Genomic DNA, 15,229 nt, shown 5'->3' on the forward strand with positions numbered 1-15,229 from the left:
TGGTAATTCTTTATTCATAGTGTGATTTGTGTTTTCAAGCTATTGAACAAGCCTGAAAACTGCTGTGGACTGAAAGAAAGTCAAGTTCTCAGCTTGTTACACGACGTAGGTATGTAGCTGCTTCTCAAGTTAAATAGTTGGAATGAAGTAAATATTAGTAAATTGAATATCATGCTCCAAAGATTGAAATAATTTCTGAAAATTCCATTGTCCAAACACACAACTGACGTAAGAGTTAGACCAATATTGGAAGCAATCATTCCGCATTGAGAAGCCTAGAATGCAGTAGTTTGGCAAATTCCTTGTCTATGAGAATTGCAGAACGAGGTTAGTTTCTATGATTCCCAATTCCTGAGTTAACAATTTGAGAGGATTGTTGGGCGGAGAGACAACTGGATTTTGTTTGGAAGAGAGGAGGCAATCATTGGATGAACTAACCTAGCGTCATCTCCATGAACCTCAAAGAAACTTATATGCAGATAATTCTCCAAAATACTCAATTGTTTGTGGTGAGTGCAAAGGAAAAATATTTTTAAAAGCAAATGGGTGAATTAAGAAGAGTTAAAATTCTTTGGATTCTTGAAAAAGTTGTTTGCTTTTTGAGCTTTGAAGGTTGTAAGTTATTTACTTCATCAATTGAAAAATAATATGGTGATATTTGGACACTGTTAATTTTAGTAATTATTTTTGCATTTGTTTTGTGTTAGGTTCTGGCATCCAGTATTTACATGAGCACAGAATTATCCACAGAGATCTGAAACCTGAGAACATTGTCCTGCAAGAAACCAACGGGAAGGTAAGCAAGAGAGGTTCTTGTTAGGTTCATAGCATGCATATTGCAGAGAAATTTACCTGAAGGAAAACAAAACTTATTTCTTTGAACAGATTTTCAGATTAGTTTCTTGATGACAAAATTGTTAACTGTATAATATTTGTGTGTTACCATGGTTGCTTTTCTTCATCCTTGCAGAACCAGCTAAAACTTCAACTCGGATATAAATTGTAGGCAAAACTACAAAAGTTAGATCCATTTTGTCAATTTTTTTTAAGAAGGAAGTGCCTTTTAGTAAAATAGTTTGTTGACTTGTGATGAATTTTAGATTGTGTTACTATATTTTAATAGGCGATTCTTCTTGTCACTGCAGCAATAAAATGGGTCAGGTCAGAACTTTTAACCCAATTTCCCCACATTTTTCCCATATCCCTTAGATCAAAGGTGGGCAATTATTTTGGCTGGCGGGCCACTTCACGAATTTTAGTAAGCTTCGTGGGCCACAAAATTAATATAGATGCAAATGCTTAATAATAGCTTAAAATCAAGTCTTACACTTGCACATGCATAAAATAAATTCTACATTATTGACATTCATTAAAGTTAGGCAAAATAATAACTCATTGAGTAGACATTTATTTGATATTTATTCATTTATTCACATATTGATGAGAATGTGAAGAATGAAAGCACTGAAGTGCATTAGCCAGATAATTGAAGTCAGGCATCGTCTCCGTTTGTTGCAATCCGGAGTACTGCTGCAAGGTGGTCATCAGTCATCACAGATCTATATTTTGATTTATTGAATTTCATCACAGAAAATGTCTCCTTGCATATGTATGTTGATCCAAACAGCACAAGCATCCTCCGGGCATGAGCCTTTATTTTTGGAAAGGTATATTCATTAAGAGAGGCATAAAAACTGGGAAGCGGCACTGATTTGAATAGCTCCGCAAGCAATGGATCACATTGCAGGTCAATAAGCTTGAGTTGGAGGTCAAATGGGGCTTTGTCAACATCAAATGAGAAAGGTGAAGAGACCAAAAACAGGTCATTTTTGATCAAATTGAAATCCTGGAGTCGGCGAGAAAATTCGGCATGTAAGTCAAGTAGTGACAAAGTATACTTTTTAAGGCTTTGATCGCAAACAGTAATCTGCTGCAAAGTTGGAAAGTGGGCAAACAGCCTGTTTCCTATCTGACGCGTTAAAATAAATTATTTTGTTATAAATGACTTGTGCACAAAGACCCCCTTCCGTTGCAGTTTTGAATTCAGCTCATTCATGTGTCCCATGATATCAACGCAAATGTGAAATCAGAGAGCCAATTTGCATCATTCAGCTGTGGGAAATACAAATCTTTTTTTTCATGCCCCAAAATCAATCAATCTCTGTTCTCAGTTCCCACACTCTTTTCAAGACCTTTCCTAAACTAAGCCATCTTACATTCGTGTGATACAGAACATCCGTGTGCTCGGATTCCAATTCCTCAAGCAGAGTTATAAATTGCCTGTGGTTTAATCCTCTTGCTTCAATGTAGTTGACCACTTTTGTAACTGTGTCCACAACATTGCTTAGTTTTAGAACACTCTTACAGAGGACCTCTTGGTGGATAATGCAGTGTAGAAAAACAATATTCTGTTCTGGATTTGTTTCTTTGACTTGATCTTGAATTCTTTTCAGTAACCCAACATTTTTGCCTGTCAGATTTGGGCTTCCATCGGTGGTCATATTCACCGATTTTTTTCCACTCCACTCCTAATTTTAAGATGCACTTATTTACTGCCTCCAAAAAGTCTTCTGCAGTTGTATCTTTCATTGACTGCATTGATGCCAATTCTTCTGTGAGCTCAAAATATTTGGTGATATCTCAAATAAAAATGATCAACTAGGCTGTGTCTTTGACATCACAACTCTCATTGAGTGCCAGTGAAAAACATGCAATATTGTTTACTTTATTTTGTAACTGCAGATACAAGTTCTCGGAGATATCTTCGACATGTCTCACAATAGTTCGCCTTGACAAGCTAATGTTCTCAAACTGTTTTTTCTTGTCTGGGCATAAAATCCAGGCAGAGTCAACCATACATTCCTTTATAAATTCTCCTTCAGAGAATGGTTTGCTGTTCGTGCAATCACGTAACTCACTCTTGTAATCTCATCCTCGGACGCAAATTGTTTTGTGAAAATGCTTTGCTCTTTTTGTATTCAAACAACCCTCTCATCAGCTTTCTTTCCTTTATCCTCGGCTGAAACGCTCTTATATTTGCAAGCATGTTTGCTCTCAAATGGCAATTCAAGTTGTAGTCTTTGAGCACTGCCACACATTCTTTGCAAATTAAGCACACAACTTTTCCACCCACACTGGTTTAAAAAAAAATTTCGAAGTCCATTCTTTGTTGAATATTCAGCTTTCAGCGTCCACTTTCCGCTTCTTTGATAAACTTATTTCGCATTAACGTCCTCTTCAGTTAAAAATATTGCCGCAGTTGCCGCTGAAAAATATTGCCGCAGTTGCTGCGCACGCGTTTGAAAATTTGAAGATCCGTACATTTCTGACGTCAGCCTGATTCAACACTTAAGGGAGCGCGCGTGCAACTAAGCCATGTGATTGGCTGATGTTCCCGGTCAGATTCAAATGTGAGATTTGTGAGACTTTCTGGGACTAACCGAACTATAATTTTTTCCATTGATAGACACAATGATGGGCTGGATAGAATCATTTGGCCGGCCGAATATGGCCCGCGGGCCGTCTTTTGCCGAACCCTGCCTTAGATACATCCCAAGGTTAGGAAGACTACCTAATTTCTAGGTACAGTGCAGCCCCATTACTGTGGGCTTTAAAGTGCAAGCGTTGCAAGGGGTGAGGTAGTGCTGCCAGACTACGGCACTACCTCACCCCTTACGCTGCTGAAACTCTGGTCCACGCCTTTATCACCTCAAGGCTGGACTATGGGAACTCTCTCCTCGCCGGCCTTCCCGGCACCTCCCTCCACAAGCTGCAGGTCATTCAGAACTCTGCAGCTCGTGTAATGTCCCGCACCAGGCTTTGCGACCACATCACTTTCACCCTCGCTCGCCTCCACTGGCTTCCCATCCCCCAGAGGATTGAATTCAAGATTTGCATCCTCGCCTACAAGGCCATTCACGGCCTTGCTCCCTCCTACCTCTCTGACCTACTATCCCCCTACTTTACTGCCCGTACCCTCCGTTCCTCTGGCTCTGGTCTGCTCTACATTCCCCGCCCCAACCTCCCTACCATCGGTGGCCGGGCCTTCAGCCTCTCAGCCCCGAGGCTCTGGAACTCCATCCCCCAGTGCCTTCGCCTTGTTTCCTCCCTTTCCTCCTTCAAGGCCGGTCTCAAGACCTTTCTCTTTGACCGTGCCTTCAGCTCCCCTCTCAATTCTCTACCCCCTCCTCGCCCCCTCCCTTCCCTCCCCTCACCATTTCCCCCCTCCTCGCTCCCTTCCTTCCCTCCCCTCACCCTGACCATTTCCCCCCTGCTCGGGTCCTGACCCAACTGTCCAGCGCCTTGGAACGTCCTCCCGACGTGAAAGGCGCTCTATAAATGGAATCTTGTTGTTGTTGTTGTGGCCCCCATTCATTGCACATACATGCAGCCAGCATGCTCATTTCCTGGTCCTAAAAAAAATGTTTTGCTCCACAATGGCCAACTTCTGGGATGGTGGTGATTCAATGACCCAGAAGCTGGCAATTTTGGCTTCTGCACTAAACAATGCCAACCTCTGAGTGAAGTCAACAGTGACTTCACTTTCTGCCTTATCCATGTACGGGAACAGTCGGTGAACAGGGAGTGACCTGATTGTCTGCATGTTTGCACAGGTAACACACATTTTAAAAGTTCAGGTTGGGATTTTATCGATCGAAGAATCTTAACAAAAATATGAACAAGAACCTGTGCATTCTTGACCACAGAAAACATTCCATGCCAGTTATACTACAAACAACAGTCACATGTTTCAACACGATGTTTCTGAAGTGTCTTTCTTACTATTACTTCTGTAATCTAAATTTTCCCTCTATAATTCCCCTAATTTGTAAATATTTGTTAACATGGAGTTGATGTGTATCACATTTAAGGTATTTCTAAGAAAAAAACAACTCGTCCAATTCCAAAAAAGTGAAAAATACATAGTCTCTGTTTTGACTTACTCTAAATGCATTTCTCCAGTGTTCTTTGCCATAATATGATTTGAAATGCTGTAAATCATAGGTCATCTGATTTGTGAGGATAGGAACGCTATTTGTGTATGTTTATCCGTGAGAAGTTGCCAATTTTTTTATTAAAAGTAATAGTTTCCAAGAAACATTGACACTTCAGTCATGCTTTTTCTCCATGCTGAAAGAAGATGGTTCTAATGCAATATTCCCTTCCATTCTTCTTTACCTTAATACTTTGACTCCTTTTCCCTTATTAGTTACAGTACAAATTTCTTTTTCGAAGTACATCTATGTTGAAATTGAAACCCAATAGACAAGATGGAGTGAATATATCTTTCTATTTTCTTATAGTTTGTACACAAAATAATTGATTTGGGCTACGCTAAAGATCTGGACCAAGGAAGTCTTTGTACATCATTTGTAGGAACCTTGCAATACCTAGTAAGTATTTAGTTTTCCTTCACTCTAAATTTACTCATGACCTGAGTATGCTTTATGTTTTTTGTACATTCATGTTAGTTATTTTGAACTAATGAATTGATTTAATATAAAATAAATATTATTTGACGACTTAATTTTTCTTAACATATTGGTGAAAATGAAATGCTTTAAAGATGTGTTTGGTATCATAAAATGTTCCCAGCATAGCATTGCCATGTGTAACACCTAATCATTTGCCTTCTTCAAACCGCTTGATACTTCAGTTTAAATTGTAATTATTCTACAGGTCCATTATTTTTACACTTTTGAAAAAAATGCTTACTTAGAAGTTACAATTACCTTGTAGTCAAGGCACAGAGCCCAGGATAGCAGTAAACCATAGAGACCAAAAAGTCTCATGTTTGATCCCCTGCCTGCTGATTTCAGTTAGTGTAACAGCAGAAACCGAGAAGAAGGAAACATTCTCATTCGTGAACACACTTCACTGATCTCTTTTGCAAAAAATGTGTGTGGGGATCTTGGTTGACGACAAGATTGTTATGGCCTCAGTTGTTATGGCCTCGTCGGTCAAATGGCCGACTGACACTCACTGTTTCGATACACATATGAATAATAGGCACTTGGACAAGGTATGGAACCACACTTGAGCAACAGTCAAAGCACTCTCTACAATATAACATTTTATGTTGTCTGGAACGTGCCCTATTTGTTAAGTAATTTGAAGAACTGCCAAATGTACTTTGGCTGAAGCTTCTAGCAATGCAGTTCAAAGCCCAGTTCTTTCAGCAAGCTATATTGGTATTGTTTGTTTCTGCATTCAGAATTACAATGTATCATAAAATCTGGCTAGATCTGTGCTGATCTGTACTTAGCTTTATAAATTGTGTAAGTTGTTGAAAACTTGATGGTATATGTCAACAAGCAAGAGAGAGGTTTCCATACCTTGTCCAAGTAGGGGTTTTGGTTGAGGACNAAAAAAATGTCACTGAATCCACCACAGTTTGTGGGACACTGCTGTGTGCAATTGGCTGCTGAGTTTCGCCCACAAAATACACAGTCAATTCACTTCACAGTATTTTCTATAAGGCGCTTTGAGACTTCTCGAAGATGTGATAAGGCGCTATATCAAATGCAAGTATTATTAAAAATAATATGCAACTGTTTATCTTTTTTTGATAGTAGTTATTGAGTCATTTTTGTAGAAATGAGTTCCGGTCTTTGTATTTACCTCAGGCTCCAGAATTGTTTGATAGGAATCTATCATATACAGTCACGGTGGACTACTGGAGTTTTGGAACACTATTATTTGAATGCATTTCGGGATTTAGACCATTTTTGCATAATCAACAGCCTATCCAGTGGTAAGGAGATAATTTGGATTTTTTTAATCTATTTAAATTGAGCATTAATATTGCGTCAATTAAGGGCCATACCAATGAAGTTCTATGAATGCCCATTCACTTTACCTTAACCTCTCTGGCTCCAGAAATGAACATGTTTCCAATGTCCTACAGCCGTCATTCCTCCTGGCTTCTTTGAGTGAGAGTAGCAATTTGTACTGTGTTGTGAGCGCTTTCTTGTTATAGGCCTGTGTTTTGTTTTGCTTCTGTGCAATAGTATAAGTGTTGCAAATTCTTCCTGATAAACAACAAATGATTTCCATCCTAATCTGCAATCTCTTGTAGCCTTTTGCTCTTGCCTGTACTCCTCTGACTAGTTTATTGCTTCTTACTTCCTCCACTCCATCATCATTGGCCGAGCTTTCAACCACAGGGTCTTTTAAAACCCGATTTTAGACCATGCTTTTGGAAAACTGCCATCCTTCCCTCCCTGTTCAGTGATCCCCATCATCTTTATAAAGCATGTCAATACATCCATCCCACATGAAAAATGCTCAGATTAGTTCATTGTCTGTTTGTGTGATCTATGATTTCATTCAAAAGGTGATTAAACATTTACAATATTCATTCATTAGAAAATATTTGTTCATACATAAGGAACTACTTCAAATGTGATCATTGAATGGTCAGTTCAATGCTGCAAATGATCTTTAATGGTTAAAGTAATCTTGCATCAATCTGTGTTTTGTCTTTGCTTGAAAGAATAAACCACTGTTGTTTGTTCGGGAAGAATTAAATAGGTAACTGCATCCATTGTTTTTTCCAGGCACAGCAAAGTTAAACTCAAAGGCCCAAAGGATATCACGGGTATTGAGGGGATGAATGGTGAAACAAGTTTCTCTATGAATTTACCACAGCCCAATTGCCTTAGCAGGTGAGTATTCAGAATATTTCAAATAATGCACGTTCACCTTCTACCTTCTCTATAAGTACCTGGCTCTTGTGTTCAAAATGAACTTAGTGCAATGTAACAGAATATTACATTGACATAATAATAATACTTGCATTTGATATAGAGACTTATCATGTCTTCAAGACGTCCCAAAGAGCTTCACAGAATAAACTGTAAAGTTAATTGAGTATTTTGTGGGCGAAACACGGCAGCCTATTGCACACAGCAGTGTCCCATAAACAGTCATAGATTGAGTGACCAAATTATTATTTTTTTTGAAGCAATTATTACCCCCAGAAAAGCGATCCACCAATCGACTTAACAACCAGGTTCCTACTTACTGCGAGGTAACCAGGCGTGTAGAGTAAGGAAACTTGAACAACGTTTCACCCTGTCCGGGAATCAAACCCAGGTTCTCTTGCTTGCGAGGCGAGTGATCTCACCACTAAATACAGAACCCCACAAATAACCACTAGTTACATATTGAGGAGCCATTATAGATCTATAGATAATTCCATAAAATCATTTTGTCCACATTTTTTAGCTAATTGGAAATAATATTTTTAATAAGCTGAATTATTTTGTTTCAGAATCTCACAAGTGTTTTCATTTTTGTTAACAATGCCGTTCTTATCCCAAAGCTTCATAACAGAACAACTAGAATCATTGCTACAAGTGTTGCTGAGATGGGATCCAATTCAACGAGGTGGAAGCATGGAGCCTACCACAAATCGTGCAACATGCTTTATGTTAATGGACACCATTTTGAGCCAGAAGGTTGGTAATAGTGATGAGAAAAATAATGAAATGGCATTGATTATAATAATAATACTTGCATTTGATACAACTATAGATGTGTTTATTATATGTTGATATTTGAGATGTCTCCAAAGCAGATTAACTATATTTTGTAGGTGAAATGTGGAAACTAGTTGTCCCACAAATAGCCATGGAATGAGTGAACAATGTTTATTTGGGTATATCGTTGGCCAGGATACTGGGAGAAACACCCTTCTCTTTTTGAAAATTTATGCTTGATTTACAGTCTTTTTGCTTTTATCTTTAGTTCAAGTCCATAACAGTTTCACCTTTTTCTCAGTTCTGCCCTTTGGGTATACTTTTTCTCCCATTGTTAAGCAGCGTCTTGTCTTCTCCACCAAAAAATCTTCAGTTGATGTTTACTGTTTTCTTTGTTGTGGAGTCACCATATTATTGATAACGGAGAGAGGAGTTTACTTTATTTCTCAATGATTGGTGTATTCTTTGTATAACTGTGGAGTCCTGCAGCTCAGTGGTTAGAGCACTCGCTTTGCAAGTGAGAGACCTGAGTTCAATTCCAGGCAGTGCGAAACCTTGGGCAAGTTTCCTTACTCCACACGCCTAATAATAATCCCTCCAAAACCAAAAACAATAATAAATTGATCATTTTCAATCCACGACTGTTTGTGGGACATTGCTGTGCGCAATTGGCTGCCGCGTTCGCCCACAAATATACAGTCAATTCACTTTACAGTGTGTTCTGTGAAGCGCTTTGGGACGTCCTCCCGACGTGGAAAGCGCTATATCAAATGCAAGGATTATTATTATTATAATTTTCACTGATGCCTTTTTGTACAGGATCCTACCCTGATTAAACTGTTCATTTTCAGTTGATTCTTGGCAGATGAACAGACATGAACTCTGAGCGGCATTGTTGGCCCTGAACTCTTCCAATGTTATCCTTCATCTTTATGGGCTTTTAATTTACATCCAAACCTAAATTACAATTTTTTTAAAAAAAAGCCTTTTTCTTTACTAATTATGACCCTTCACGTTTTCTTGAAGTGCAATATGATCTAACAGTGCCCTCTGGTGGACAAATGCAAATAATGTGTGAAAATATGCTGTCAATTGAGAGTTTTTCAGTAAAGTATTGGTGGTTCTATCAATTGTGTAATGTTATTGAATGGAAAGTTAAAATTTAAGTTTGCAGTTCTGGATGCTTTTGTGGATGCAATTTAAACTAATTAAATTATTTTTTATTTGCTGTCTTCCATTTTCTGCCTCCAAATTCAAAGTTGCATCCTTCAGTTACTGCAACGAGGAACAAATGGAATTTAAAAGAAGCTTTCAGCCTGACACATGTTGACTTTGTGATTTTGTAATGTTACAGGGCCTTTACGTTATGTAAAAGGGGAGTAAGAATCATTTTTTCTCCACCATATGTGTTCGAAAACTACCTTCTCTAAACCATATGTTTTTTGTTACAGTACGTGCATATATTGAACATGACCTCTGCCCGTATTCATTCCTTCCTCATCAAACCTGACGAAAGTCTTCTGTCTCTTCAAATGCACATTGAAACTGAAACAGGAATTGCTGCAGCAAATCAAGAACTACTCCTGGAGACTGGAATTTCCCTTGATCCCCGTAAACCTGCCAGTCAGTGTGTGCTGGATGGAGTGGTATGGTCTTTAAAATTTATAAGGTCTGCAACAATAATTTCTGTATTGAAGCACTTGGTGCAAGACAAGTGCTTCAGGACAGAACAATTGAACTTCCTCCCTTGTTCTATTTTAGATTTGTAACTATATTTATAAAGTTTTCTATTTTCTCCCCCTCAACTCAAGGGTATTAATCTTCTGGAGTTTGATTTCTTGGGAGCTGGGTGCCTTGCCTTAGAAGGTTTTGCACATATGTGAATCTTGACAATAAGTATATTAAGCATTGAATGGATTCAACTTTGTTGGCCTATTATAGTGCAGAAGGTTTTTTTTGCTTTTCATTAAATGTTTGTCTTGCCTCAGCATCATTTCCAGCACTATGATTTGGTATGATGAGAGGCTGAGTAAAATTCGTTGAAATTTCCTGGAGCTGAGTGGGTTAAAACATGACTTGCTGAATTATGTCAGTTTTTTAATATCAAGAACTTTAATGTCATAAACTTATTATGTTATAAAAATGTAATCGAAAGGATTATACAAGGACTTTTTAAAGATTGGAAGTACAATTTAAATGAGCTGCAGTGCAAACCTGATTTTAGACTGCAGCTGAAGCATTGATTCAATTCACAAAAATACTTCCTAAGGTAGATTCAGGAGCAGAACTTGGAACTGAATTCATGTATACTAAAATAATAATCCTAATAATAATCCTTGCATTTGTTATAGCTTCTTTCATGTTCGGAGGACATCTTACAACACTTCGCAGGATTTACTCTATTGTGTAACTGTATTTGTGCGGGCGAATTGTGAAGGATAAACGGCTGCAATTTGGTGTCTATTTGTACAGTAAAAAAAGAGATTAAAGTTTGTGAATGATCAGAAGTATAACCAATGACTATTTTAAGAAAATATCAGGGGTAGAAGTGCTGGAAATGTAATAGGCACTATTAATTGAGTCTGAAGAATAAAACAATCTTCTTTATGTTCTGTTGTACATTTACCATACTGTTTTTTTAAAGTGGATAATACTCTGTTTTGAAATGAGATCTTATCACTGTTGCAGAGAGGATGGGACAGCTACATGGTGTACCTATTTGATAAAAGCAGCTCTGTCTATGAAGGACCTTTTGCTGGTAGAAAATTACCAGAACATGTCAATTATGTTGGTAAGTTATTTCTAAAATTTGGTATATAGTATCTTCATAACCTTTACATTTATCAGTTGGATGTCCCAGTCAAGCGCTAAATATTCTGTATGTGCTTTTGAACTTCTGATGTTTTCCTGGTCACACCGCGGTTGTCCCAATGAAGGAGTGTCATTGCTGACCAATCCCCTGGCATTTTGCTAAAATTATACAATGGGTTTAAAGTCACTTATTGTAGACCATTCGCATTCTACAATAAGTAGATGTTCTACAGTTTTTGTTCATGCATCAGTTGCTGGAAGTTAGCCCAGCCTGAGCAGGGCCTGTGCAGCTCCTATGCTGCCCTAATGCAATGCCAGTTTCTGTCAATTTAATCAGTAAAAATTGGTTTTTATCAAATTTTCCAATGTTCTCTAAATCTAGGGAAATGATTTACATCGTTTAAAACATTGCTTAAAAAAAAACTAGGTTTGAACTAGAAAGAGAGCCAACTTCTGGGTCGTAAGTTTGCCACAGATGTCACTTGCTGCACACTGTGCACGAGCGCTATAGGCATGGATGGGGGAGGTCTCTAACATTAGTGGCACTGTCTGCACATAGCACACAGATGCAGGGTGGATGTGACATCTGTGGCAATTTACAAGTGAGAGTCACTAAAATTCAGAAAATTATATAGCTAAATGAAAAGTTGATATTCTCCCTTGAAAAACGTTTTAAAAAAACAATTAAAACCCGAAACCTAGTGTAAAAACTGAGGTCCTTTTATAGGACGTAGGAATCACCCTAAACCTATGTAAGTGTGCTTGGCAATTACCAACCACGGTACTATAAACATCTCAGTTTTGAAACTTGATATATCTTGATCCCGATGCTCTTTGTGAAATCATTATAAAACTGAACAAGGCTTTTCCATTTCCTCCCAACGTTTCGATGAATCATTATGCAGCTGCTATGGCCATTTATAATCCTCCATGATTTTGAAACAAGGATCAAGGATTTTCTGGTAGAATAAAGTCTTAAAAGTCAAAGAGTGCAGCTATTTTAAAGCACAGCAGCTGCAGTTGTGTCAGCCGGAATAGTCAGAAATTCCTAAGCGAAACAGAATTCTTTAAAAATTAATCTTAGTACAGTGGTGACTTGAACTTTAGATGAATCTGAAGGAGCAGTTTGTAAGATGTTAGGTATTTGGCTATGCTTATCTTGCACATGTGGACTCGAAACTATTGAGAAAGTATGGCTGATTTTTAAAAAAAAGTAACATCTTCATAAACATTTTGTACAAGATAAACTGGCATATAGTTTATCCATGTTTCATACAAAGCATATAAAATGCTTTGAAGTGAACTGTAGAAGTAGAAATATCACTGCCGAGGTGAGTGGTTGTAGTCTTTGGTGAGAACAAGATCAGACTCACCTGCTTTGCCCCTGATTCCGCAGTTGAATCTGTATTTATTATTGATTAACGTAATAATAATAATCCTTGCATTTGATATAGCACCTTATCACATAACCAATTATTATTATTATAACCAGGAACACATAACATGTTTCAAGGGAAATAGAATGCACAAACAATGGATTTAATTATTCAAATGGTGATGATAGATAGGTTAATAATAGATTGTGTAAGTGTAAATAAAGTAGATTAATTAAAATTGAAAACTTACATTAAAATCTTAATCTTTTTGTTTCGTAATTGCTTTTGCAGAAATGATGCATTTATTGTATTTTGTGAATTTGCTTAAAATTAATGCTTTGCAACATTATGTTTTCTGCAGTAAGGGACGCAAAGGTATTATTGCCCAATGTACAGCTGAGAAAAGTCTGGGGTGAAGCTGTGAATTATGTCTGTGGATTGAAGGATGATTATAGCAGACTTTTCCAGGGACAGAGAGCAGCAATGTAAGTAATCCAGTGGAAAGAAGACTGATAAAAATTGGGAAGAAGTCCGTCCTCAAAACCCTCCTCTTCGACCATGCCATTGATCACTCCCCTTCCCTCCCTTCTCCCCCCTGACCCCAGCTCGGGTCTGAAATGCTGTACACTGTCCAGCAACTTGGGACGTCCTCCCGACGTGAAAGGGACTGTACAAATGTAATCTTCTTGTTGTTGATACTAATACATGTGACTTCATAACTCACAAAAGACCTAACTACATTAAGTTTCAATCATTTACTGTTTTAATATTTCAGATTAATTTTACTGGGGGGAGATTATTTTACAATAACTTTCTTGATTTCTGGCTTTATTTGGGAGTGGGGTGTACGTTTTACTGTCTAAATTGTGATTTTAAAATAACATGACCTTTACTTTGAGTCCAGATGTTGGGAACGACTGGACCTGTTTTTGCTTCATTGCAGCTATCTGTGCTGATCTGCGAATGTTTAAACTGCGTATTTCAGCGAGTTGGGACTGGTGTTTCCAATAATAATACTATAATAATAATAATAATCCTTGCTTTTGTTATAGCGCTTTTCATGTCTTCTAGACGTCTCAAAGCGCTTCACAGAATATACTATAAAGTGAATTTACTGTATAATTTGGGCGAAGCGCAGCAGCCAATTAATTGCGCACAACAGTGTCTCACAATCAGTCGTGGATTAAATGACCAAATTATTATTGTTTTTTTTCTTGAGGGATTATTATATTTACTCCATGTGAAATGAAAGCAGTTTGCTGATAAGCAGCATTTCATGACATATCCAAAAAAGGTGGAGTTTGAGAACAGTCGCTCAAAGCTCAGAATCTAGCTTGAAATTCTCTAATTGTTGGACTGATTAGTTTTACTGCTTACAAGTTTATTCATGAATCAAAGTACAGAATCAGCTTCTTTTGCCTTCAATACATGGCAAGCATCAGCTGTGACTGCAACTTGTTTCTTGGCCTCAACCAGTAACTCTGTGAGCCACCATTAGGTGCCATACAAAATTAATTTCAGGATGATCACACTCAGTGATTTAACCTTTCCTCCCCATCTCCAACTCTCCAAGTGTACTCGGGCCGTTTGTAACCAACTTTAACAAAAGGAATAATTTGCAGGAATATTACTTTTCATAAGAGGTTTTCAAATTTGTTTCCTCAAGTGCATTCTCAAATGTTGCCATCTGCCCCAAGGCAAAGATAAAATTCAAGATTTATTTTGAAACATCAATTAAACTCAGTAAATCAAGCCAGAAACAAACAAAACATTAAAAGAAGAACCTTCATAGATTAAGGCAATAAATTCAATTGATTGTTCTGTATTATTTTTCCACACATCATATACTTTGACAAGGTCTGTTCAAGAAACGGTAGATTTCATTGATGTCTTTGTGTCAATCCCTGGTTATCTTTGAAATGTTTATTCCAACAGATATGACCAACTCAATTCATTTCAAAACCATCCATGAAAAAAAATGCGCGCTCTCTCTATATATATATATTATATATGCACACATACAGATACCTACATTTCTCATCATTTAATTTGGTTGTACAAATTATACACTTCCTTTAAAAATAAGGAAGGTGCACTCAGGAGCTTATTAATTTGGTGCAGCCATCTGTGCATTCCTTAGGAAGATCGGAATGCACAGGACTGGAAGAGACCAATGGAGTGAATCTGCTGAGTCCCAAAGGGCTGGCTCCTTCTGTTCATGGACTTCACAAAGAACAGTGACACAGTCTCACTGTGCTCAATGGTGTTAGAATCTCAAATTAATTTAACCATGTCTGAGGAAGGAATTTTTCAAATTGTGTACCCAGCTGCAAAAAGTTTTATTCATCTGCCAGAAAAAAAATGTAAAAAATCACAAGTGTTGCAAAGATGAGTTTACCAGCACTTTAATTTGCCTGTTTGCTTTATTGTAATTATTTAGAATATGTTGTACAATTATTTTCATTTTATATTTCACATGCAGTCTAAAGCTCGGTGTGGAAGTATTTTTCCATTTGTCTTAAAAATATCATATCAACAGTAGCAACTTGCATTTATACA

The 15,229-nt window shown here is 37.6% G+C and overlaps 1 protein-coding gene across 7 annotated transcripts in view; it reads left to right on the forward strand.

The window, feature by feature from the left end:
* Positions 1-15,229, forward strand: part of chuk (component of inhibitor of nuclear factor kappa B kinase complex) — a 41,927-nt gene that overhangs the window by 11,082 nt on the left and 15,616 nt on the right. For all 7 annotated transcript variants that reach the window (XR_006085235.1, XR_006085234.1, XM_042336734.1 and 4 more), the window contains 9 exons: positions 40-109; positions 708-796; positions 5,304-5,393; positions 6,627-6,754; positions 7,560-7,667; positions 8,327-8,462; positions 9,935-10,129; positions 11,172-11,274; positions 13,032-13,155. Coding sequence is in view for 5 of the 7 variants with exons in the window: in XM_042336734.1 (XP_042192668.1) it covers positions 40-109; positions 708-796; positions 5,304-5,393; positions 6,627-6,754; positions 7,560-7,667; positions 8,327-8,462; positions 9,935-10,129; positions 11,172-11,274; positions 13,032-13,155 (1,043 nt within the window). In the remaining 2 variants the exon portion in view is untranslated. The remainder of the gene's footprint in view (positions 1-39; positions 110-707; positions 797-5,303; positions 5,394-6,626; positions 6,755-7,559; positions 7,668-8,326; positions 8,463-9,934; positions 10,130-11,171; positions 11,275-13,031; positions 13,156-15,229) is intronic.

This window comes from Callorhinchus milii, unplaced genomic scaffold, assembly GCF_018977255.1.
Source record: "Callorhinchus milii isolate IMCB2004 unplaced genomic scaffold, IMCB_Cmil_1.0 Scaffold7, whole genome shotgun sequence".
Classification (NCBI taxonomy): domain Eukaryota; kingdom Metazoa; phylum Chordata; class Chondrichthyes; order Chimaeriformes; family Callorhinchidae; genus Callorhinchus; species Callorhinchus milii.